This window comes from Rhinatrema bivittatum, chromosome 14, assembly GCF_901001135.1.
Source record: "Rhinatrema bivittatum chromosome 14, aRhiBiv1.1, whole genome shotgun sequence".
Taxonomy (NCBI): Eukaryota; Metazoa; Chordata; class Amphibia; order Gymnophiona; family Rhinatrematidae; genus Rhinatrema; species Rhinatrema bivittatum.
Genome location: NC_042628.1, coordinates 71,546,744 through 71,571,144, shown reverse-complemented (window position 1 = coordinate 71,571,144; position 24,401 = coordinate 71,546,744). Strand labels below are relative to the sequence as shown.

General features: G+C 45.8%; 1 protein-coding gene across 4 annotated transcripts in view; it reads right to left on the bottom strand.

The window, feature by feature from the left end:
• LOC115075708 overlaps positions 1-24,401 on the bottom strand; it is a gene marked incomplete at its 3' end in the record, with an annotated part of 78,169 nt that overhangs the window by 32,914 nt on the left and 20,854 nt on the right. For 2 of the 4 annotated variants that reach the window (XM_029576350.1, XM_029576349.1), the window contains 4 exon segments: positions 14,176-14,286; positions 21,083-21,205; positions 21,866-21,985; positions 22,247-22,360. In XM_029576350.1, coding sequence (XP_029432210.1) covers positions 14,176-14,286; positions 21,083-21,205; positions 21,866-21,985; positions 22,247-22,360 — 468 coding nt within the window. 4 annotated transcript variants of the gene reach the window in all.

Here is a 24,401-nt window from a genome sequence, read left to right as displayed (position 1 = left end):
CCTTCCTTAAAAATAGATATTTCAAAGTAAACATTAACCACCACTGCTCTGATGCCTTACCCCTCGAAACCGAAATACCCCAAGGATCAGCACTGTTAGCCACCTTGTTCAATATAAACCTAATACCCCTCTGCAAACTTCTCACAAGCCTCGGCATTATATACTATATGTATGCCGATGACATCCAATTAATCATACCCATAACTAGCAAAATCGAAAACGCAATAAAAACTTCAGCCACATACCTTGACACAATAAGAAATATGCTAAACCACTTGAAGCTATGTCTTAACATGGAAAAAGCTGAGTGTATACTACTCGAGAAAAAACACTCCGGGATCAACATGAAACACACCATACAACAAATCGACAACTCACACATCAAATTAAAGGACAACGTGAAAGATCTTGGAATATGGTTAGACCCTGAGATTAACTTCAAAAAACATATCTCACAGAAAATCAAAGAAGGCTTCCACAAACTATCAATCCTCAAACACCTAAAACCCTTACGACATAGGAAAATGTGGGAGGGAGGTTCTGGAAGCCAAATTTAGGCTCTTAGGTAGAAAGCTTAAATCCAGAACCTCCAGGGTAGCATTCTCTGAAATGCTCCCTGTTCCACGCGCAGGTCACCAGAGGCAGGCAGAGCTCCAGAGTCTCAATGCGTGGATGAGACGATGGTGCAAGGAAGAGGGATTCAGTTTTGTTAGGAACTGGGGAACCTTCTGGGGAAGGGGGAGTCTCTTCCGAAGGGATGGGCTCCACCTTAACCAGGGTGGAACCAGACTGCTGGCGCTAACCTTTAAAAAGGAGATTGTTCTAGTTTAAAAACTGCTCTAAGGGGAAAGCCGACAGTTGCTCAGCAGCGCATGGTTCGGAGGGAGGTATCTTCAAAGGATACTAATGATGCATTAGAATTAGGGCAGCCCGACAGTGAGGTTCCAATAATAAGAAAAGTAGTCCAAGTGCCTGTAACTAAAAACTCACCTGAGCTAAAAAATTCTAACTTATCCCTATCAATTAAAAAGCAGAATGAAAATACAAACAAAAAACAAACTTTAAAATGTTTGTATGCTAATGCCAGAAGTCTAAGAAGTAAGATGGGAGAATTAGAATGTATAGCAGTAAATGATGACATAGACTTAATTGGCATCTCAGAGACATGGTGGAAGGAGGATAACCAATGGGACAGTGCTATACCAGGGTACAAATTATATCGCAATGACAGAGAGGAGCAGTCAGGAGGAGGTGTGGCGCTTTATGTCCGGGATGGCATAGAGTCCAACAGGATAAACATCCTGTATGAGACTAAATGCACAATTGAATCTTTATGGGTAGAAATCCCTTGTGTATTAGGGAAGACTACAGTGATAGGGGTATACTACCGTCCACCTGGTCAAGATGGTGAGACTGACAGTGAAATGCTAAGAGAAATTAGGGAAGCTAACCAAATTGGTAGTGCAGTAATAATGGGAGACTTCAATTACCCCAATATAGACTGGGTAAATGTATCATCGGGTCACGCTAGAGAGATAAAGTTCCTGGATGGAATAAATGACAGCTTTATGGAGCAATTGGTTCAGGAACAGACGAGAGAGGGAGCAATTTTAGATCTAATTCTTAGTGGAGCACAGGATTTGGTGAGAGAGGAAACGGTGGTGGGGCCGCTTGGCAATAGTGATCATAATATGATCAAATTTGAATTAATGACTGGAAGGGGAATAGTAAGCAAATCCACGGCTCTCGTGCTAAACTTTCAAAGGGAAAACTTTGATAAAATGAGAAAAATAGTTAGAAAAAAACTGAAAGGAGCAGCTACAAAGGTAAAAAGTGTGCAAGAGGCGTGGTCATTGTTAAAAAATACCTACCTAGAAGCACAGTCCAGATGTATTCCATACATTAAGGTGGAAAGAAGGCAAAACGATCACCGGCATGGTTAAAAGGGGAGGTGAAAGAAGCTATTTTAGCCAAAAGATCTTCATTCAGAAATTGGAAGAAGGATCCAACAGAAGAAAATAGGATAATGCATAAGCGTTGGCAAGTTAAATGTAAGACATTGATAAGACAGGCTAAGAGAGAATTTGAAAAGAAGTTGGCCGTAGAGGCAAAAAATCACAGTAAAAACATTTTTAAATATATCTGAAACAGAAAGCCTGTGAGGGAGTCAGTTGGACCGTTAGACGACTGAGGGGTTAAAGGGGCAATTAGAGAAGATAAGGCCATCGCGGAAAGATTAAATGATTTCTTTGCTTCAGTGTTTACTGAAGAAGATGCTGGGGATATACCCGTACCGGAGAACGCTTTCATGGGTAATGATTCAGATGGACTGAACCAAATCACGGTGAACCTAGATGTGCTAGACCTGTTTGACAAACTGAAGAGTAGTAAATCACCTGGACCAGATGGTATACACCCCAGGGTTCAGAAAGAACTAAAAAATGAAATTTCAGACCTATTAGTAAAAATTTGTAACCTATCATTAACATCATCCATTGTACCTGAAGACTGGAGGGTGGTTAATGTAACCCTAATATTTAAAAAGGGCTCCAGGGTCGATCTGGGAAACCACAGACCAGTTAGCCTGACCTCAGTGCCAGGAAAAATAGTGGAAAGTGTTCTAAACATCAAAATCACAGAACATACAGAAAGACATGGTTTAATGGAACAAAGTCAGCATGGCTTTACCAAAGGCAAGTCTTGCCTCACAAATCTGCTTCACCTTTTTGAAGAAGTTAATAAACATATGGATAAAGGTGAACCGGTAGATGTAGTATATTTGGATTTTCAGAAGGTGTTTGACAAAGTTCTTCTGAGAGGCTTCTAGGAAAAGTAAAAAGTCATGGGATAGGTGGCGATGTCCTTTCGTGGATTACAAACTGGCGAAAAGACAGGAAACAGAGAGTAGGATTAAATGGACAATTTTCTCTGTGGAGCAGGGTGTGCAGTGGAGTGCCTCAGGGGTCTGTATTGGGACCCGTACTTTTCAATATATTTATACAAAGAGTCAGCAAAACCTTTAGAAAAAGCTTAAAAACTGGCTCTTTAAACAAGCTTATCAAATAGAGAAGGGGGAATAAAACCCGGCAAAGTGCACCCACACACACCACCGTAATCAATATGTGTGTAGTTGTATTTTTATTTTTTTCGTTCACCACTATAAGATAAAGTTACAATTATAAAGCTAGTATTGTATTCAAAACTGATACAAAGATTTGGACATTATTTATCACAAACCAATTATTATTGTTTAAAAAGTATGTACCGAACCATTATGGCACCTGTGTAAATTGATATATTTTAGCATTATTTTATGTGCCTTAATGTAAACCGTTGTGACAGTATCCATCTTAACGACGGTATAGAAAAGATTTAAAATAAAAAATAAAATAAAATAAATAATAAATAAATGATCTGGAAAGAACTACAACAAGTGAGGTAATCAAATTTGCAGATGATACAAAATTGTTCAGAATAGTTAAATCACAAGCAGATTGATATAAATTGGAGGAAGACCTTGTGAGACTGGAAAATTGGGCATCCAAATGGCAGATGAAATTTAATGTGGATAAGTGCAAGGTGATGCATATAGGGAAAAATAACCCCTGCTATAGTTACACAATGTTAGGTTCCATATTAGGAGCTACCACCCAAGAAAGAGATCTAGGCATCATAGTGGATAACACATTGAAATCGTCGGTTCAGTGTGCTGCGGCAGTCAAAAAAGCAAACAGAATGTTGGGAATTAGAAAGGGAATGGTGAATAAAACAGAAAATGTCATAATGCCTCTGTATCGCTCCATGGTGAGACCGCATCTTGAATACTGTGTACAACTCTGGTCGCTGCATCTCAAAAAAGATATAGTTGCGATGGAGAAGGTACAGAGAAGGGCGACCAAAATGATAAAGGGAATGGAACAGCTCCCCTATGAGGAAAGACTAAAGAGGTTAGGACTGTTCAGCTTGGAGAAGAGACGGTTGAGGGGGATATGATAGAGATGTTTAAAATCATGAGAGGTCTAGAACGGGTAGATGTGAATCGGTTATTTACTCTTTCGGATAGTAGAAAGACTAGGGGGCACTCCATGAAGTTAGCATGTGGCACATTTAAGACTAATCGGAGAAAGTTCTTTTTCACTCAACGCACAATTAAACTCTGGAATTTGTTGCCAGAGGATGTGATTAGTGCAGTTAGTATAGCTGTGTTTAAAAAAGGATTGGATAAGTTCTTGGAGGAGAAGTCCATTACCTGCTATTAAGTTCACTTAGAGAATAGCCACTGCCATTAGCAATGGTAACATGGAATAGACTTAGTTTTTGGGTTCTTACCAGGTTCTTATGGCCTGGATTGGCCACTGTTGGAAACAGGATGCTGGGCTTGATGGACCCTTGGTCTGACCCGGTATGGCATGTTCTTATGTTTTAATGATGCACAAACAACAAACCTTTTCCACTGGAAGAAGATCAGTAGAACTAGGGGTCATGTAATGAAACTCCAGGGAGGACGACTCAGAACCAACGTCAGGGAATATTTCTTCACGGAGAAGGTGGTGGATGCCTGGAATGCCCTTCTGGAGGAGGTGAAGACAAACATAGTGAAAGATTTCAAAGGGGCATGAGATAAACACCGTGGATCCTTACAGGCTAGAGGATGGAACTGAAGAAAAGAGTGCACGGGGGTAACTTGCTGGTGCAGAGGTTTCTACCCTTAACCATGTTGTTGATGCAACTCCATCATTGCTCTCTGCTTCAAATGGCAGACAAAAAGATGAAAAGGGGAATTAGATTCAGAGAGCAAACAACAATGATAGTGAATTTTGTGGTCTAGGAAAACAGTTAAGCGCAGGGGTAACTTGCTGATGTGGGCTGTTACTACCCTTAACCAAAAAGTCAAACTCTTGATGCAACTCCAACATTGCTGTCTGTTTCAACAGCAGAAGTTAACAGGGAAATCGGACTCAAATAGCAACCATCAAGGGCCCTGACTTTGACGGTTTGAGAAACTGAAAAGTATGGGGGTGACTTGTATGGCATGGCAGAGACGACCATAAGCTTGCTGGGCAGACTGGATGGACTGTTGGTCCTTTTCTGCTGCCATTTCTATGTTTCTATAAGTGTGCTCCTAATTTTAAGCCATTTCTTGAGCAAATTTACTTCACATATCTTCCTTAGGACTTTGTTGGCTTAACACATTCCAGGCAAGCAGATTTTAACACGTTCGCGTGAAGGACATTCCCAGTTTTACCAAGCAGTCTACCAATTTGTCTTGAAGTCATCCAGACCTCTCTAGCTCTTCAGTCTACAAGCCCCCCAGATGTCCCAGACCCCTCACCCTGGCACGTTAGTCCTAAAACACGTTTTCTACAGGCTTACTCCTCATCGGAAGCGGCAGTAAATATACGTGGCCAACAAGCTGCCGCGAGCTACGGCCTCCAATTTCAAAATATGGATTTTGTAACTGCTAGCCCCGTCCCGGAACATCCCTTTTCCACTCCTCCACCCCCCCCTTTTTTTTTTTTTAGCTCATGCACATGATTACCGACTTTTAAAATCTGCTTTGCTCACACGTGGCCCACGTACTAACGTATAGGGGGTCTTTTAGCGTGAACACAACTTTTAAAATTCAGCCCCTTCGTTAATTAACTTGAAGATACTTATCTCAAGTTTCAGGGGAACAAGTCAGGTCGTACAGGATTCCACAATTACAAGTTCAGCTGGAATACATACAAAATTTTAAAACATGTAAACCTGACGGCTGCAGCATGTCGAATGAGATGAAAGATACTACTGTCCTCACTGACCAAGGATTATAATTTTATGAACACAAATAAGGGCATAAGATTGATTTGTGCAGTCCCGGTGCTATCATATGAAGGTCATATGCCTACGTATAAATAGGAGCGCTGTTACGGCCAAGAGGAGAGAGGTTTTGATTGTACACATCTGGAATGTTTGCCTCTTAAGTGTAACAAAAGTCAGCCTGAGGGCCGACAGCGCAAACAACAACAGGACTCAATTTTAGTTGCTTATGGACGGCAAATGAATTGTAATGATGGGGACCTGGAGTGTCTTTGGGAGAAGGACAACAGGAGTGTGCAGGGGGACAGCTTTGCTTTGTGTCTCCTTATGTCATATCAGCTCTCTAACATTTCTCTGGTTTTGGTTTTCCGTGTCCAGTCGCTTCCCTTTAGCGCACTCTCTATTCTGGCAGCACAAGCCAAAAGACCTGGACACAAAACAGAATGGTTCATTTTTTTATGTTATTTCTGATGAGAAACACTAGACATGATATCACTAAGATCGTTGATGTTTTCATGTTGCTTTAAAACCACATCGCATACCTAAAAGGACGTTCTCGTAGGGGAAGGAAAGATGTTGGGGAAATGAACTGGAATAAGGGAACGTGATGGAGTCACAAGGGTGGTGGCTGATGCTGGAAGCTGAAGGAGCTTTCACGAAGGTCTGTCACGATCGCATATGAGAATGCGTGGTTCTCCAACAAGACTCAAATGGGAAAAAAAGGTCCAAGACACTGCCACTAATGCACTAACCCAAGTCCCTGTGCGTCCTTTGGTGCACTATAAGGTTCGAGCTGTGCCGGAAGCTCCGCCCGCATTCAGCACAAGAGTAGGGTCGCTCGCCTGTGTGAATCCTCTTGTGCTGGACAAAGCTCGAGTTGTCACTGAAGCTCTTTCCACAGTCCCCGCACCGGTAGGGCTTCTCACCCGTGTGGGTCCTCCGATGAACCTTCAGCTGGTCCGACTTCCGGAAGCTTTTCCCACAGTCCGAGCAGCAGTAGGGCCTCTCTCCGGTGTGGGTGCGCCGGTGGACTGTCAAGGTGGAATTCCGGCTAAAGCTCTTTTCACACTCCGTACACTGGTAGGATTTGGAGCCCACGTGCTTCCGCCAGTGAACCTGGACCCTGGTGGGCATCCCTCGAACCTCGGGGCATTGTGATGGCCTCTCCCCCTGTGGAAGGAGCAAGGAGCTCTCACATTCAGAGTGGGTACATGGCGCTTCCCACTCCAGTCTATTGAAGTCCCTTACACGCTCAGATGATGCATCCCCCCTGCATCCTGCAGAGATTCTCTGACATTCTCCAGACTCATCTTGCGCCCTCTCAGAACGCAGCAGAAATTCCTCCTGGGATCTCTCCAAAGCAGTCACCTCAACAGGTTTCGATTTATCCTCATGAGTTTCAGGGTGTAGACCTCTCTTCTCCGGGTTCACCGTATCATCCCCTATTGCGTGAACATAAAAATATTAGCTTTACTAATCAGTTCATCGGTCTGCACTGACAAACTCTGCTTCAGGATCAACCCTGCCTTGTTATACCGCTTGCTCCTAGCCAGCTGATCAGTGCTCCGACAGAAGCATGTAAGGTGCTGCTGCTCTCCGGAGAAAAAACGGCAGGGACCGAAAACTGGCATGTGCTTATTTTCTTCCTCATGGGAAGAAGAGGAAGGGCTACTGCTGATACCAAGGGGTTGATATTCAAATGGCTCGTCCAGCTAAGCTTGGGACTTAGCCTGACAAACCGGCGGCTTATAAAATTCCCATGTTCTGACCACCTTCAAGCTTTCTGGGTAAGTAGTTAGATAACATGAAGGCTGTCTGCTGGCGTTGGGGCAGAGTTAAGGTAGCCAGATATACTAGCCGGCTAACTCCCATATAGGAAAATTGGTTCTTACCTGCCAATTTTTGTTCCTGAAATACCACGGATCAGACTCCTGGAATTATGCCTCTCTTCCAGCAGATGGAGACAGAGAAAGTTTCACTGACACTGGCATATAACCCAGAGTGCCACCTGCAGTCCCTCAGTATTGACCTGTACCCAAGCCAAGATTATCCCTAAAACAACCTTAATGCAAACAACTTTCCACAAACGAGCAAGGGGATAAAAAAAAGGTTAAAACCCCAAAAGAAAAAAAAAACTGTTTGCTTCAAAACTCCAAACTAGGAGAACAAACTTGAAGTCTTAAGCAGCTCTGCAGCTTATATACAACCAAATCATATCAGAAATACGAGTGGACTCTCCCCCACACCAGGGCGGGACTGATCCGTGGTATTCCAGGAATGAAAATAATCAGGTAAGAACCAATTCTCCTTTCCTGTTCATATCCAGATCAGTCCAGACTCCGGGGCGCTTCCCTAATTAGGGTGGGACTGTGAGAGTCCCGCTTGAAGAAACTCTCACCAAAACCCCTGGTCTCTGGGGCTTGGACATCCAAACAATAATATCTGGAGAAAATGTGCAATGACTTCCAAGCAGCCACCCGACAAATTTCTTGGGGAGACACCAGCTGGCACTCAGCCTAAGAAGTCGAACTGAGAAACCAGGCGTCCCTTATAGATATATGCCAAGCTTATTGCCTCTTTCAACCACCTTGCTAGTGTGGATTTTGAAGCCCTCTACCCTTTCCTAGGACCCACTCCAAAGCATAAAAAAGATGATCAAACATCCTGAAGCTATTGGTGTCCTTGAGGTAACGCAATAAAGCCCACTTCACATCCAAACAACGTAATTCTCTACCATGCAGGGTCGCCATGTCCAAATCTGAAAAGGCCGGCAGTGCCACTGTCTGGTTCAAACGGAACGCTAATACAACCTTTGGGAGAAAGAAGGGCACCTTCCTCAAGGAAAACCCGATATCTGAGATCTTCAAAAAAGTTTCTCTGCACAGTAACGCTTGAAGCTCCGAAGTCCTTCGGGTGGAACAAATGGCTACCAGAAACACCACTTACAAAGTGGGATCTTTTAACATTACCCCTTTTAAAGGTTCAAATGGTTCCATGAAGGACATATTTTCCGCACAGGAGGCCACAGATGTTTTGCTCCCCGAAAGAAGCGAATCACATCCGGGTGGGTAGTCAATGACACTCCATGCACCTTGCCTCTAAGACAGCCCAAGGTTGCCACCTGAACCTTTACAGAGTTAAAGGCCAAGCCTTTCACCAACCCTTTCTGCAAAAAAATCCAAGATGTGAGGTATCGAGGCCTGGGTTGAGACTATCTCTTGACCCGTGCACCAGGACTCAAAGACTTTCCAACCCTTACATATGACAAAGAAGCAGAGTCTTTCTAGTCTGCAACAAAGTAGTAATAACATCCTCCGGATATCCTTTTACTCTCAAATGCCTCCTCTCAAAAGCCAAGCCACAAGGCAAAAGCAAATCTGCCCGATCCAAAAATACTGGACCCTGACTAAGCAACTTCAGCAAATGGGCGAGCTGTAGCGGACAGTCTTCCGCCATGTTGACCAGATCCGTGAACCACGAGCACCTTGGCCACTCTGGTACCACCAGAATCACTCCTCCAGGGTGATTTTCTATTCATCATATTAGTTTTCCTACCAGAGGCCACAGAAGAAACACAAAGTAAGATCCCTCAGGGCCAAGGCAGAACTAGAGCATCCACGCCTTCCACTCCATGTTCTCTTCTGCAACTGAAGAACCGGAGCGCCTTGGCATTCCTTTCCAATGCCATCAAGTCCAGGTGGAGAGTACCCCACCGGTGACATCAGAGCCATTGCTTCATCTAACAGCTCCAACTCCCCGGGATCCAGCTTCTGGCGACTGAGAAAATCCGCTTGACATTGTCCATCCTGGCAATGTGAGACATTGCTAATGCTACCAGATTCTGCTCTGCCCAGAGAAACAAGTCCTGAACTTCCTGGGCTACCGCCTGACTCCTGGTACCCTCTTGTCGGTTGACATAAACCACCATGGTTGCATTGTCTGACAAGATGTGCATGGTGCGGCTGCTCAACAGATGTAGAAATGCGCACCACACTGCCCTTGTCTCCAAACGATTGATAGACCAGGACTTCTCCTCCTTGGACCACTGCCCCTGGGCTGACTAACTCTGGCATACTGCTGCCCAGCCGGAGAGACTGGCATCCATGGTAACCACCACCTAATCTGGTATTTACAAGTCCACTCCGCGTCTTAAATGCTCCTGACCAAGCCACCACGAAAAAGACTGCACCTGGCGGGCTCCTCGAGTGATAGCGGAAGCTGAATCTGTTCTGACAAAGGATCCCAACGGGAAAGGAGAGACCGCTGCAGAGGCCTCATATGTGCAAAAGCCCAAGGCACCAGCTCTAATGTCGAGGCCACAGAGCCCAACAATTGAAGGTAATCCTCAACCCTGGGTACCTCCGCTTCCAACAACTTGCACATCTGCTTCTGCAACCTGAGTATGCGATCCTCAGTAAGGAAGACCCTTCCTCCACTGTGTCGAAGTGTGCTCCCAAGAACTCCAGAACCTGAGATGGAGTGAGATGACTCATCACCAGATTCACCACCCATCCCAGTGATCTCAACTGTTGCAAGATTTGATCCACTGCCTGAACAGCAAGAGCTTCAGACTTTGCTCAAATGAGCCAGTCGTCCAGATATGAATGAACCAAGATGCCCCTTTTTCTAAGTGCCACTGCCACAACCACCTTGCCAAATGTGCGTGGTGCCGTTGCCAAACCAAACGAAAGGGCACAAAACTGAAAATGCTTGCCGAGAATCATGAAGCAGAGACATTTCTGGTGATCGGAATAAGCAAGTAAGGATCAGTCAAGTATAGAGACACCAGGAACTCTCCCTTGCGCACTGCTGCAATCACCGAACTCAGCATTTCCATTTGAAAATGAGGAATTGACATTCACCTTTTTTAAATCCAGAATTGGACGGAAGGACCCCTCCTTCTTCGGAACCACAAAATATATGGAATACCTTCCCATCCTTTGTTCCCCCATAGGCATAGGAACCACGGCTCTCAGCGTTTGCAAACGTTCCACGGTTTCTTGAACTATCCTTCTCTTGCAGGGTGCAAGGGAACACCATGAACAAGTCTCGCAGATGACGAGAGAATTCTGCTGCGTAACAGTCTCTTATCATGCTAAGAACCCACTGGTCTGATGTAATTTTGGTCCACTCTTATAACTTTTTTTTTTTTTTTTATACAAAGACACCCTCCAATAGGAGGAAGAGAGGCGTGGACCAACCTCATATCATTGGGTAGATTTGGCTCCGTCAGAGCCCTGGCTGAGACCTTCTCTGCCTGACTTTCTGCCCCCTCGAAAGGGCTGGTTCCAGGATTGCTGACTTCCAGTGCTTTGCCTCTGAACCCCCACCGAGGACCTTTCCAGACAAACAGTCTGTTTGAGCAAAATCAGGACTGCCCTACAAAGGAACCTTTGTTTCCACTGGGATTGTCTTCTGGCAGCCTATGCCCTTTGGTCTCGCAGAGACGCTTCACAAGCTCTTCCAAATACTCGCCAAACAGAAGCTTTCCCTTGAACGGTAAAGCTCCCGAACGAGACTTACACATATCCGCCGACCAGTTCCTTAACCAAAAGAGCCTTCTGGCCGAAACCACAGACATCATAATTCTCGAAGACATTCTGATGAGGTCATACAGGGCATCCTCTACTTAAGCTGCTACTGCCTCCAGATAGTCCACCTGCTTAGTCTCAGATGGAGAAAGCAATCTCGTAGCCTGTAACTGTTCCACTGGCCCTCTGCATGAAACTACTGCACACAGCAGCCCGAATGCCAGCACAGACCCCTCAAATATCTTCTTGAGATGAATTTCCAACTTCCTGTCCTGCATGTCCTTCAGCGCCGCTGAATCAGCCACAGGAATAGTGGTTTTCTTATTGACCGCAGAAACAGACGCATCCACCTTAGGGAGTGCCAACAACTCAAGGGTGTCCTCCGGCAATGGATATAACTTAGACATTGCCTGGCCTACCTTCAGGCCTGTCTCAGGAGTATCCCACTCCATGACCACCAGCTTTTTCAACGACTTGTGAAAAGGAAAGGCTTTCACTGGGCCCACTCCCTCTTTATCAGACTCCTCTTGAGGAACTTTGATCCCCAGCTCAAGAACATGCGAAATTAAGGGCCACAATTCCTCTTTCTGGAACAAACACACCACTTTAGGGTCTTCCCCCTCTGCCGCCGGCACCTGGCTCAACCCTCCATCCGGATCTGGCCCATCTGGAACTCTATCAGGAGCAGCTGGATCATTGTCTGTCCCAGTTGGATCCGAGAAGTCTGGAACCTGTGGAGCCCCGTCTAGAGTCAAAAGTGTCTACATCCAGTCTGCCCCGAGGACCCTGGATGCCTTGCGCGGAACTGGACCCCAGAACTTCCCAGTCTCTTAGCTGGCCACCAATCACAGAGTATCTGAGCCCAGTCCGTCCTCCCGGCCGCCTTTCGCACCAAATATGCTTTGTGCAGAAGCAGGACAAGTTCAGAGGAAAATGGAGCGGGATCCTCCGATACATCCGCAGAAGGATCCCCTTCCTGTCCAAATCGGGCTCCCTCTGATTGAAATTACCCTGCCCCACCAGAGACCATGGGGGGGGAGGTCCTCACACTCCTGAAACAGCCCTGATGGGCCCTCAGCCCTAGACAAAATGGCCGACATTCCCGTGCCCGGCAGGGAAGGGGCGGCTGACTTTAAAGTTATTTCTGTGCTTGCCTTAGCTTTGGACTGCCACTCCTGCGCGATCTCCAACCGTCCCGATCCACTCTCTCCCCCGAACAGGCAGTGGGAACACAGCCCGGAGCGAGTTACACGTGCATGTGCGTCGCCGCATGAGCAGCATGCACTGCCACACTCCATCACAACTCCGCAAGCCACACCGACTCCACAGAGGCCCGACCACATGGCAAAACAGCCCCGCTGCCAAGAAAACTCCGCCGGCCACACACTCAGCAGCTGCTCAAGGCTCCAACGCAGCCCTCCTGGCAGCTAAAAACTTGCCAATTCTCTTCTTTCCTTTTTTTTTTTAACTTACAACAGAAGAAGCTTTAAATTGGCCCCTCCACCCCCCTCCACTTCCCCTCCCTTAATATCTCCCCTGTTTCTATGTAAAACCTCCTCCCTCCACCCCGTCCCCCCCTTGTTTGCCCCCCTCCCCCCTAGTTCTAGTTCTTTTATCAGTTACACTGTGAAGCCCTGTTGGCCAGTTTGTTGTTCTATGGAAACCGATGTGATGTTTTCTTAACGATTGTCAGTATATAAAAAACTTTAAATAAATAATAAATAAATAAATAAATTACTTCCTTGAAAGAAGAGCTGAGGAAGAGCAATTGTTCTCCTGGGGGGAGGAGGGAACTGGCCCCACCAGTTATTACCTCCCCCCCCCCCCCCCCCCCAGTAGCAAGCATCTGAGACAATTGTTTCCTGCAACACCAGGAGGGATAGCCCCACCAGGGCCTAGCAACCTCCTGGGAGGATGAAGCAAAATAATTTTATATTTCTATTTCTTTTTTTTTTTCAGTCTGCAGGGATTGCATCGGTATCCATCTACTGGAGACAGAGAAATCCTGAGGGTCTCCAGGTTATACACCACTGTTCGTGAAACTTTCTGTCTCCATCTGCTGGAAGGGAGGCATAATTCCAGGAGTCTGGACTATTCCGGGTATGAACAGGCATCATAGTTATCAAGCTAAGCCTGGTCATGCCAAAGAGCAGTCCTAAAACCAGGTGGATAAACCTATCTGGCTAACTAGGACTTTATCTGGCTCTATTCAGCAGTACTCCACTGAGTAACTTTAGCCAGCTGGCTTGCTGAGCGCGCACCCACTCGCAGCCCCATGCTCAGTGATCAGCACCCTACAGGCCTCTGCTGAGGCACGGATGAAGACCACCACGCATACTTTACAAAACTTGCATGTGGTATTCCTTGAGGGTTGCTTAGAATGGATTCTGTAACAGTTTCTTAAGAAATTGGGTGATACTAATTTAGAGTTGGTATAGAATGAGAAACATCAGCATTCTGCAGTAGCATTAAGGTGACCGACTCTGCAGAAAAACAAACAAACACTTTCTTATTGCACTGGTTTAATAATGTCCCTCAGAGTCAGTCGGGAACTCCTTCCTGCCCCTATGATACAGCACTGCAGTGACTCTGGGGGAATAATGACCCCACGGTGCAGTGGTATAACGCCTGGATCTGGGGATGGTGCCCCTTGTGATGCAGTATAACAGTGACTATTTCTGGGGACAAAGAGCACCATGGGGGAGTGTTACAGTGATTATTCAAGTACTTTTGATGCCATCAATTTGCAGGACAGCAGCAGGAGAAAAAAAAAAAAAAAAGAAGAGGAAAACCCTGTGAATTTTGTACAGCTCCATGGACATCACCCTGCTCCCTTGTTACTCACTCGTGCTGTGCACAATCCGTCCTCCCTTGGATTTCTGCCGGCTCATGAAAGTTGTCTCCTGCTCTTCTTTAATCATTAACAGGATTTCAGGATGTACATCCGCTGGATACCCTGTTCAAATTTAAAAAGCAAAAATTACTTTGCTCTGCTAGTACATCCCATGGCAGGAAAGCTGATGATATAGAAAGGAAACAAAACGCCCAAAAGGCGAGATACGTATTCAAAGATCAAAACATTAACGCCAAAACACAATTCAAAATAAGATCTTAGTCACATGTACAATGAGTATAGTAGCACACACACCTCTAGTACTGTAAATATTCATGTAGGACTGCCACTCAGTCAGCTAATACCAAACAGGTGTATGCTGAAATCAAATGGCCCACTTTTTTTTTAGGTGAAATGTAAATAAAATAAGCAATCTAGAATTATATCAATTTCAACTTGAAAAAACCCCATATTCACAATGACCAAAATGAGCAAAAAATAAGCTTTTAAAAAAAAAATCACCAGCAATGCTGAAAAGGGCTGCGTTTCAAAAAAGTGGCCCATTTAATTTCAGCCTACCCCTGGTTTGGTATTAGGTGACTCAGAGGCAGTCCCAGGAAAGCTGATGAGCCATTCACGATCTACGGTTATGCCAGAGTGCAGCACGTGAAACACAGGGTGCAGACAGACAGACAGAGCAAGTCTATGGCAGAGAATGAAGATAGAACGAGCTAAGGAAAGGCAAAGAAGTAGCAGAAAAATGGAATGAGATCTTTGCCTGGGTCTTTAGTGTGAGGGATGCCGAGAACATCGTCGGTGGTGGTGATTCTGAGCAACGAAGGCAAATCTCTGGGATAATGGAGGATCCAACAGATCAAACTGACAAACAAATCACCAGGACAGACGTTGAAAACCTGTTACTAGCAATGTGTACCCTATCAGTGAAAACCGCCACGAGGCCTGAAGGCTGGAAGGCGGCCGTCATGATGCTCAGTTTTATAAAAGGACAAACAGGATGATCTGGGAAATAGGCCGGTGAGCCGGACGTCGGTATCAGGTAAAATGGTAGAAGCCACACAGACAAGCCAACAGTTTAATGGGGGAAGAGTCATTAAAAATCTATTAGATTGTTTTTGAAGGTATAAATAAACATATAGACAAAGGTTAGACAGATTTTCAGAAGGCATTTCACAAAGTACCCCATGGGAGAGTCCAGAGGAAGTTAAAAAGTCATGGATAGGATTGGCGAGTGGTAGGAAAGAGAAGGTAGGTCAGCTTTCCAAATGGAGAACCACAGGAATCAGAACTGGGACTGTGCTCTTTACCAAATTCATAAATGATCTGGAAAACGGAATAATGAGCAAGGTGATCAAATTTACAGATGAACACAATTACTCACAGTTGTTAACAATGGCAGATAGGAACTGCAGAAGGACCTTGGAGACTGGGCAAATGAAATTTAATGGGGAAAAATGCAAAGTAATGCACATAAGGAAAAATGACCATAATTAGGTACACAATGCTGGGTTTTGTATTAGGAATCACCACCTAGGAAAAGGACCTTGGAGTCCTTGTGGACAATACATTGAGATCCTTGGTCCAGGGTACATTGGTGGTCAAAAAATTCAATAGAATGTTAGGCATCATCCGAAAAGGAACAGAGAATAAAATGGAAACTATATTGCCTCTGTACTGATCCTTGCTGTGACTGCACCTTGAGTACTGTGTGTAGTTATGGTCACACTATCTAAAAAAAAACAAACAAAAAAACGACATCGCAGAACTAGAAAAGAAGCAGAGAACGACAAAAATGATAAAGGGGATGGAACATTTCTCCTATGATGAGAGGCCATGTAGGTTAGGGCTGTTCAGCTTGGAAAAGAGACGGCTGAGAGGGGACATGAAGAAGTTTATTAAACCACGAGAGGGTAGAATCTTACTAGATAAACGAAGCTTGACCGACGTGCCGCAAATGCGCAGTAGAGACCAGCTCTACCGCGCATGTGCGGGCGAGCACGTCGGTCTGAGCCAGCGTCAGAAAGAAAAAAAAATGGCGGCGTCCAGTGGCAGCAGCGGGTGGCGACGGCGGTAGCGAGCGGCGGCGGTACCGGCAGCGGGCGGTAGCGAGCGGCGGCGGTACCGGCAGCGGGCGGTAGCGACCAGTAGCGAGGGAGGGAGAAGAGAGAGAGGGAGGGAGGGACGGACTGAGTGGGAGGGAGGGACGGAGAGAGAGAGTGGGAGGGAGTGACTGAGTGAGAGGGAGGGACTGAGTGGGAGGGAGGGAGTGGGACTGAGTGAGAGGGAGTGGGACTGGGAGAGAGAGGGAGGGAGTGGGACTGAGGGAGAGTGAGTGGGACTGAGTGAGTGAGAGGGAGGGAGAGAGGGGGGAGGGAGTGACTGAGTGAGAGGGGAGGGACTGAGTGGGAGGGAGGGATTGAGTGAGGGGGAGGGACTGAGTGAGAGGGAGGGGGGGACTGAGTGAGAGGGAGTGAGTGGGACTGAGGGAGGGAGTGGGACTGAGGGAGAGAGAGGGAGGGAGTGGGACTGAGGGAGAGGACGGAGGGAGTGGGACTGAGTGAGAGGGAGGGAGAGAGGGGGGAGGGAGTGAGTGAGACTGAGTGGGAGGGAGGGACTGAGTGAGAGGAGAGGGAGGGTGGGGAGGAGTGGGTGAGGGAGGGAGGGAGGGAGGGAGGGAGGGAGTGGTGAAGAGTGAGGGGAGAGAGAATGAGGGGGAGGTGAGAGACAGAGGGATGTAGCCCGTTTTAACGGGCTTAACGGCTTGTGGGTACATAAAGGATGGTTATTTACCCTTTTAAAAACATACTAAAGACAAGGGACACTTCATGAAGCTAAAATCCATCAGATTTAAACCAAATAGTAGAAAGTCCTTTTTCACTCAGCGCACAATCAAGCTGTAGAATCTGTTGCCAGAGGATGTGGTCAAGGTGCCCAGCACAGCGGCGTTTAAAAGCGGTTTGGACAAGTTCCTGGAGGAAAAGTCCATAACACATTATTAACCAGGCAGATTAGGGAAAGCCAACTCTAGCCCTAGGAATGAGGAACAGGAAACAGATCTACCTTTTGGGATCTGTTGGGTACGTGCAACCCTGACTGGCCATCGTCAGAGACACAGGATGCCTTGCCCAATGGATCTTGGTCTGACCCAGCATGGCCTCTGCAGAGTGAACACACAAGGAGCTAAGTCATTCTCACCTTTTTGTGAAAAGCATTTTTCAGAGGAAAGGAAGTTCTACACCAAGGTGATTTTTGAGGTAAGCTGAGTTATTTGATTTGCACATTTTAGGGTCATTTAGATGTGTTGCTTTTTAAGCACTGCTTGAAAAGACATTTATTCATGTCCAATCATCTGTGTAACTCTACCCACAGATATCTTTGGCTTGTGCCTGGTTATGTTTTACAAGTTTTATACATGTCAATGCATCGACGTTGTTACTATGTATGACTGTTTTGTTTTAAGGAACATATCTATAGGTTTTTTTGTAAACCCTTCTGGGTGTTCACAGAAGGACGGGATATAAAATGAAATGGGGCTGGCTCAGTGGCAGTGATGCGCACTGCCAAACAGAAGGACCTGGCTGGGGCTAGGATTGCTGCAGATGTAGCAGGGGTACAGAGGGGGGGCAGAAGGCGGTCACAGTCATCGTACAGGGCGACATATAGTGGCCAGATTTATAGCCCATGAGACGGATCCGGAAGGAGTCCTGATGCACGGCTCCCGACTTTAGACTAGAAATGGTGTGAGGGTCCATTACAACAGCTGTGAGGGATGGTTCATGGTACCAGAATCCCCAGCACTGATTCCAGCTGAGCTGGAAGAAAAATGGATGAATTACCGGGCCAAGAAATAAATAGAATGGACTAGAAAGAAGCTGACCGAGGTACAAATCTGCCACTGACACTTGTGACACTGGCCAAATCAATTTCTCTCCCATTGTCTTAGGTATCCAATTAGACACTAAGATCTCTGGGGTAGGGACTCATTATACCTGTCTTTAATTTGTTGAAAAGTACCCTGGTTTGGGGTTCGATATAAATGTTAAAAATAATACTGCACTGCAGAATTATGCCTATTAGGGACTGGTGCTGAAGATGGGAAAAAAAAATAAAAAATAAAAAAGGGGTTAATAAACATGTGGATAAAGGTGAACCAGCAGATGTAGTGTATTTGGATTTTCAGAAGGCATCTGACAAAGTCCCACATGAAAGGCTTCTAAGAAAAGTAAAAAGTCATGGGATAGGAGGCAATGTCCTTTCATGGATTACAAACTGGCTAAAAGACAGGAAACAGAGAGTAGGATTAAATGGACAATTTTCTCAGTGGAAAAGGGTAAACAGTGGAGTGCTTCAGGGATCTGTACTTGGACTGGTGCTTTTCAATATATATATAAATGATCTGGAAAGGAATACGACGAGTGAGGTTATCAAATTTGCAGATGATACAAAATTGTTCAGAGTAGTTAAATCACAAGCGGATTGTGATACTTTACAGGAGGACCTTGCAAGACTGGAAGATTGGGCATCCAAATGGCAGATGAAATTTAATGTGGATAAGTGCAAGGTGTTGCATATAGGGAAAAATAACCCTTGCTGTAGTTATACGATATTAGGAGCTATCATTCAGGAAAAAGATCTAGGCATCATAGTGGATAATACATTGAAATCGTCTGTTCAGTGTGCTGCAGCAGTCAAAAAAGCAAACAGAATGTTAGGAATTATTAGGAAGGGAATGGTTAATAAAACGGAAAATGTCATAATGCCTCTGTATCGCTCCATGGTGAGACCGCACCTTGAATACTGTGTACAATTCTGGTCGCCGCATCTCAAAAGAGATATGGTTGCGATGGAGAAGGTACAGAGAAGGGCAACCAAATGATAAAGGGGATGGAACAGCTCCCCTATGAGGAAAGGCTGAAGAGGTTAGGGCTGTTCAGCTTGAAGAAGAGACGACTGAGGGGGGATATGATAGAGGTGTTTAAGATCATGAGAGGTCTTGAACGAGTAGATGTAAATTGGTTATTTACACTTTCGGATAATAGAAGGACTAGGGGGCACTCCATAAAGTTAGCAAGTAGCACATTTAAGACTAATCGGAGAAAATTCTCTCACTCAATGCACAATTAAGCTCTGGAATTTGTTGCCAGAGGATGTGGTTAGTGCAGTTAGTGTAGCTGTGTTTAAAAAAGGATTGGATAAGTTCTTGGAGGAGAAGTCCATTACCTGCTATTAATTAAGTTGACTTAGAGAATAGCCACTGCTATTTCTAGCAATGGTAACATGGAATAGACTTAGTTTTTGGGTGCTTGCCAGGTTCTTATGGCCTGGATTGGCCACTGTTGGAAACAGGATGCTGGGATTGATGGACCCCTGGTCTGACCCTGTATGGCAATTTCTAATGTTCTTATGGAGCATCCTTTCTACTTGTAACACTCTGGATTTGAAGTCTTTGCCTGGAGAGTTGCAACTGCCTATTGAATGTCGCTGTCAAGCAGATTAACACTGGCTTCAGTTCATTTTCCTCATTTCTCTTTTCTTTTCAGTTTTCAGAAAAAAATATGTATGCTGTTTACTTTTTTTCCTGGCTGCGTTTCATTATAATGTATTATTATTCTATTGCTTGGTGAATAAAGATATTTATTTGAGTTTATCTGAGTTTTGGTAAAACTCATTTATTTGAGTTTATTTGAGATATGGTAAAAGCCAGAAAGATGCTTGAATGCAAAGGGAGAGGAATGGTCAGCAGATGATATTGTCCTTTAAGGTCCCTGGTGAGACCTCACTTGGAATATCGAGTACAATCCTGGAGACCACAACTTCAGAAGGATAGAAACAGGATGGAGCCAGTCCAGAGGGGGCTACTAACATGGTCAGTGGTCTTTGTTCTAAAGCACATGGGGATAGATTTAAAGATCTAAACGTGTACACCCTAGAGGAGAGGGGAGAGAGGGGCGATATGAGAGAGGCATTCAAATATCTCAAAGGTTTCTATGCATAGGAAGCAAATCTTTTTCAATGGAAAGGAGGCCCTAGAACGAGGGGTCATGAGATGAGGGTGAAAGGGGGCTGACTCAGGAGTAATCTTAGGAAATATTTCTTTACAGAGAGGGTGGTGGATGCTTGGAAGAGCCTCCCAGTGGAAGTAGAGGAGACAAAAACAGTTTCTCAATTCAAGAAGGCCTGGGATAAATATAGGGGGGGGGGGGGTGTCTCTGAGGGAGGGATGGGAATTATAAAGCTAAAATCAATTGGATGGATGGGCAGACTGACGGGGCCATACGGTCTCTCTCTGGCGTCACGTTTCTATGTTTCCTCTTTTAGATGGGAAATGTTAAAGGGGAGAAGAGGGAAGGGTGGGTGGGAGATGGTGTTACTATCTGGTAAGACACTGACACGTCTGCAAAGAGCGCTGTTCACTTATTTGAAATCCCCGTTTGTCATTTCTTGAGAAAATAATAATATATTTAAAAAAAAACAAAAAACCACAAACAACCCACACATCCTCTGGTTCCACCCATCCTCTGGTTCCACCCATCCCCACTAACACCATCCTCTGGCTCCACCCATCCTCTGGCTCCACCCATCCTCTGGCTCCACCCATCCCCACTAACACCATCCTCTGGCTCCACCCATCCCCACTAACACCATCCTCTGGTTCCACCCATCCTCTGGCTCCACCCATCCTCTGGTTCCACCCATCCCCACTAACACCATCCTCTGGTTCCACCCATCCTCTGGCTCCACCCATCCTCTGGTTCCACCCATCCCTGCTAACATCATCCTCTGGTTCCACCCATCCCCACTAACACCATCCTCTGGTTCCACCCATCCTCTGGCTCCACCCATCCTCATGCCATTCTCTGCACATTTTGGGGGGTGAGCAAGGTGTTGACCTCCTACTCACTCAAGGCAGGATCGCCAATGTTCTCTTGCCTTTCCAAACCCTGACAGTCCTCGGGGTCCGACTCCTCATCGTCATCCTTGATCCGAAACGACAAAATAGATGGGTGACCTGTGGTTCCCCCACCCAATACCCACACAAAAAAAAAAAAAAGTTAAACACAGTCCTACGCGTTAAAAGGTCAGATCTTTATATTTTAGGAAACTCTTGGTGGAAGGATTACAGAGAGGGAGAAAGTGCATCACAGACTACCCCAGAACTGTTCCAGAAGCAGAAATGGAAACTTTCTAGAAATCTTATTCTTCCATACAGGTCTTTTTAAAAGCAAGGATCTCCCTCTTCCCCACACTGTGCCAGGGGCACACACATTTGTTCCACCTGGTCCCAGAGAAGAAATCTCTCCAAATCCATTAGGACCGGAGTTTTTGTTTCGTCTGTTTCATGGTCTAATTATAAAGTAGTTCCTGTACTGGAATAAGAGAGTCAAACATGTCCCAGAGAGCCACAAGCAGGACACCCCCTCCATTTTATTATACAATTTTGAAAACAAAGACCACAACACCTCCACTGTAACGCAACCCGTAATTTACTCCTATCTTTGGGTCTCATCCTGACAAAGGCCACGTTACGCACGAGCAATGCTTTTAAAATCAACCTCATGTATTCTTCATGGCTCACTTTCTTCCCACATAGATTATTTTGGACACAGCTGCTCTCTCCTGAACTCCTGGCGGACTCGGGTTTTTTTTGGTGCCAGTGTCCATGTTTTCAGCACTTGCCACTCACTTGTACCAGGGCACAGACTCCTTTCCCACTCCTCGGAGCACTGCCGAGCCCGCCGGTAAGACTCCTCCTCCTCTTTAATCATTAGTAAAATATCAGGATTGATAATGGGGTGGCCTGACCCTATATAAAGGACAGAAGGCAGAATAAAGTAAAGCTGACATCTCACACAGTCATAGCAGAATGGTCGGTGACAGAGATCGTGACTTCATGGTTTGCGTCCAAACCTACAAACAGCGTGCGGTCACTGCTTATGGGACGGTTTGTTTCTTGGCTGCGGACTATTTTTGTAAGACAAAAATCAGGACTGGATCAGCCTGTCCTGAAAGGATGGAGCAAACATCACAGCTCCACATCTCCAGCCTCAACTCAAGCCTCTCTTACCTGAGGAAGGGCCTTTGATAATTTCCTGCTCCTCTGCATCGTGGGGATCACAGAAGCAGGACTCCTCCTCCCGTTTAACTCGTAATAGAATATCAGGGTAGAGAGTGGGACAACCTGTTAGCAGAACAAGCAACACACAAAATTCAAGGATGCCTATTATCATACCTCAGGGCTATATATGCCTGGTATTTATTACATTATACCACGGCACTGCATGGCCTAGGCAGTAATTGGTTCAAAACTAAGGGGCACTGGTTAACCTGGGATCGGGGGTCCAAGGATTGGGATAACAGCAGTGCTGCAGCGTAGGCAGAGGGCATTGGCAGAGCTGTGGTGGGAGGGGGGAGTCTCAGCAGTGAACAGCAGGAGGCGCTGCAGGGCAGAGCTGACTGTTGGATGGGTCTCAGTACTGGAATTCAGAAAGAGCTGACTCAGTTTAAGGAGGAAGTCACTAAAATTAAGAGTTGCCTCCCCACCCCTATACAGCATCCCAAACATCTACTTGTGCTCCCAGCAAGCAGGAATGCATGGATCACGGTGGATCCTGGCAAAATGCACAGATATCTTCCCACCCTCCAAACTCCCTTCACAGCACTGCAAACAAAAGTTGCTCCAAGAAATGACATCTGAAGTGGTATTAAGAGTTACGCCACTGCTGTAAACAAAATCCCAGAACAAACACCTTCTTCTGCTAGAAGGCTATTAGCAAAAGCATTAACTTGGGGACAAATCTGGAGGGCCACAAAAGGTTAAAATGCCTGCCAAGATCCCTGGCTAGCAGAAATACCAACCAGATTTTCTGTACTAACAGAGAAGAAAGAAAGAATTCCCGCGTACTTGTTAGAATCCACTCGGGAATCGATGCCAGATAGGGTGTAGAGCAGATACGATCGGCTGGCAGGCATTTACCGAGTGGAGGAAGTGGTAGCCGACGGATTCAGGCTATCACCCCCAGACCCAATAAACCAAAAGGGGAAAATGCGAGAGTTTAAGCAAACCAAGGAGAAATAGCTGGAAAGCAATGAGAACGAATGCTCCTAGTCTAGGTAATAAAACTTCAGATCTGCAAGCCCTAATGGTGGAGGCAGACGATGTAGTGCTGCCGTCATGGAAGCATGCTTCAGTGAATTGCTGAATGAAATAGAACCATGAAGGCAGGAAAAGACCTTACGGCCAGTCTTGTCTGCCCTTCCGCAGCCATACCGGGCTACAATCTGTTTAAGGAGGACTGGGATGGCAGAAAAGCGAGAGGAATAGCTAGCGGAGTAAGGAAGCCTTGTGGGCTGTCTTGGAAAGGGGCGATGGCACTTCCATTTCCAGCAGGGTGGGTCTGTAGACCTCCCAAATCAGATGGAGGAACTGGACAGGAATCTGGTCCAACACATCTAACAGGGAATTCTGATGCTGGTGGGAGATTGAAATCCGCTGGATGTGGACTGGAGTGTGCAGAGATCATAAACTCCGTTCATGGGACCGATCAGATAAATGGTGATGGAAACCACGAGGAAAGGGGAAATACAGGGGTGGGCTCTGTTCGCCACGAGGAAAGATGGCTGCCTAAACCTTTGGCTCCCATATCCCCCTCACATAAATCACTCGAAACGGCGCGAATCACAAACTCAACCGAGAATCAAATTAACTCTGAACCTCACAGCACCACAGCCCGATGACAACCAAGAAAAAAAAAGTGACCTGCAAAGGTTCTCTTTTGCCAAACTGACTGCTGATTCATAAAAAAGCAGGCCTCGACATCACGGATTGCATGGCAGGAGAAGAAACGGAGATGGAGGAGGAAGCCCCGATCCTCTCACCCCAAGCGACAATGGCCTTTACCCCAACTTTAGCCGACTTACCAACTAAGGCGATTATGCGAGACTAGTTCATCGAACTTCGGTCCGAATTAAAAAAAATCAGAAGGAAGAACTTCTTGCATCATTTTTGGAGCTCCGAGATGATTTCCTTGCCCTAGGACACAGGGTTGACGAACTGGATATGAGAATCGACGATCAGGACGCAACGATAAAAGATCTGACACAAAATAAACTTGAAACTAAAATCGGAGCTAATCGCGCTTGAAGAAAAACTTGAAGACCTAGAGAATAGGTCGCGACACCATAATATCCGGCTCGAAGGGATCCCTGAAACCCCGGATTAT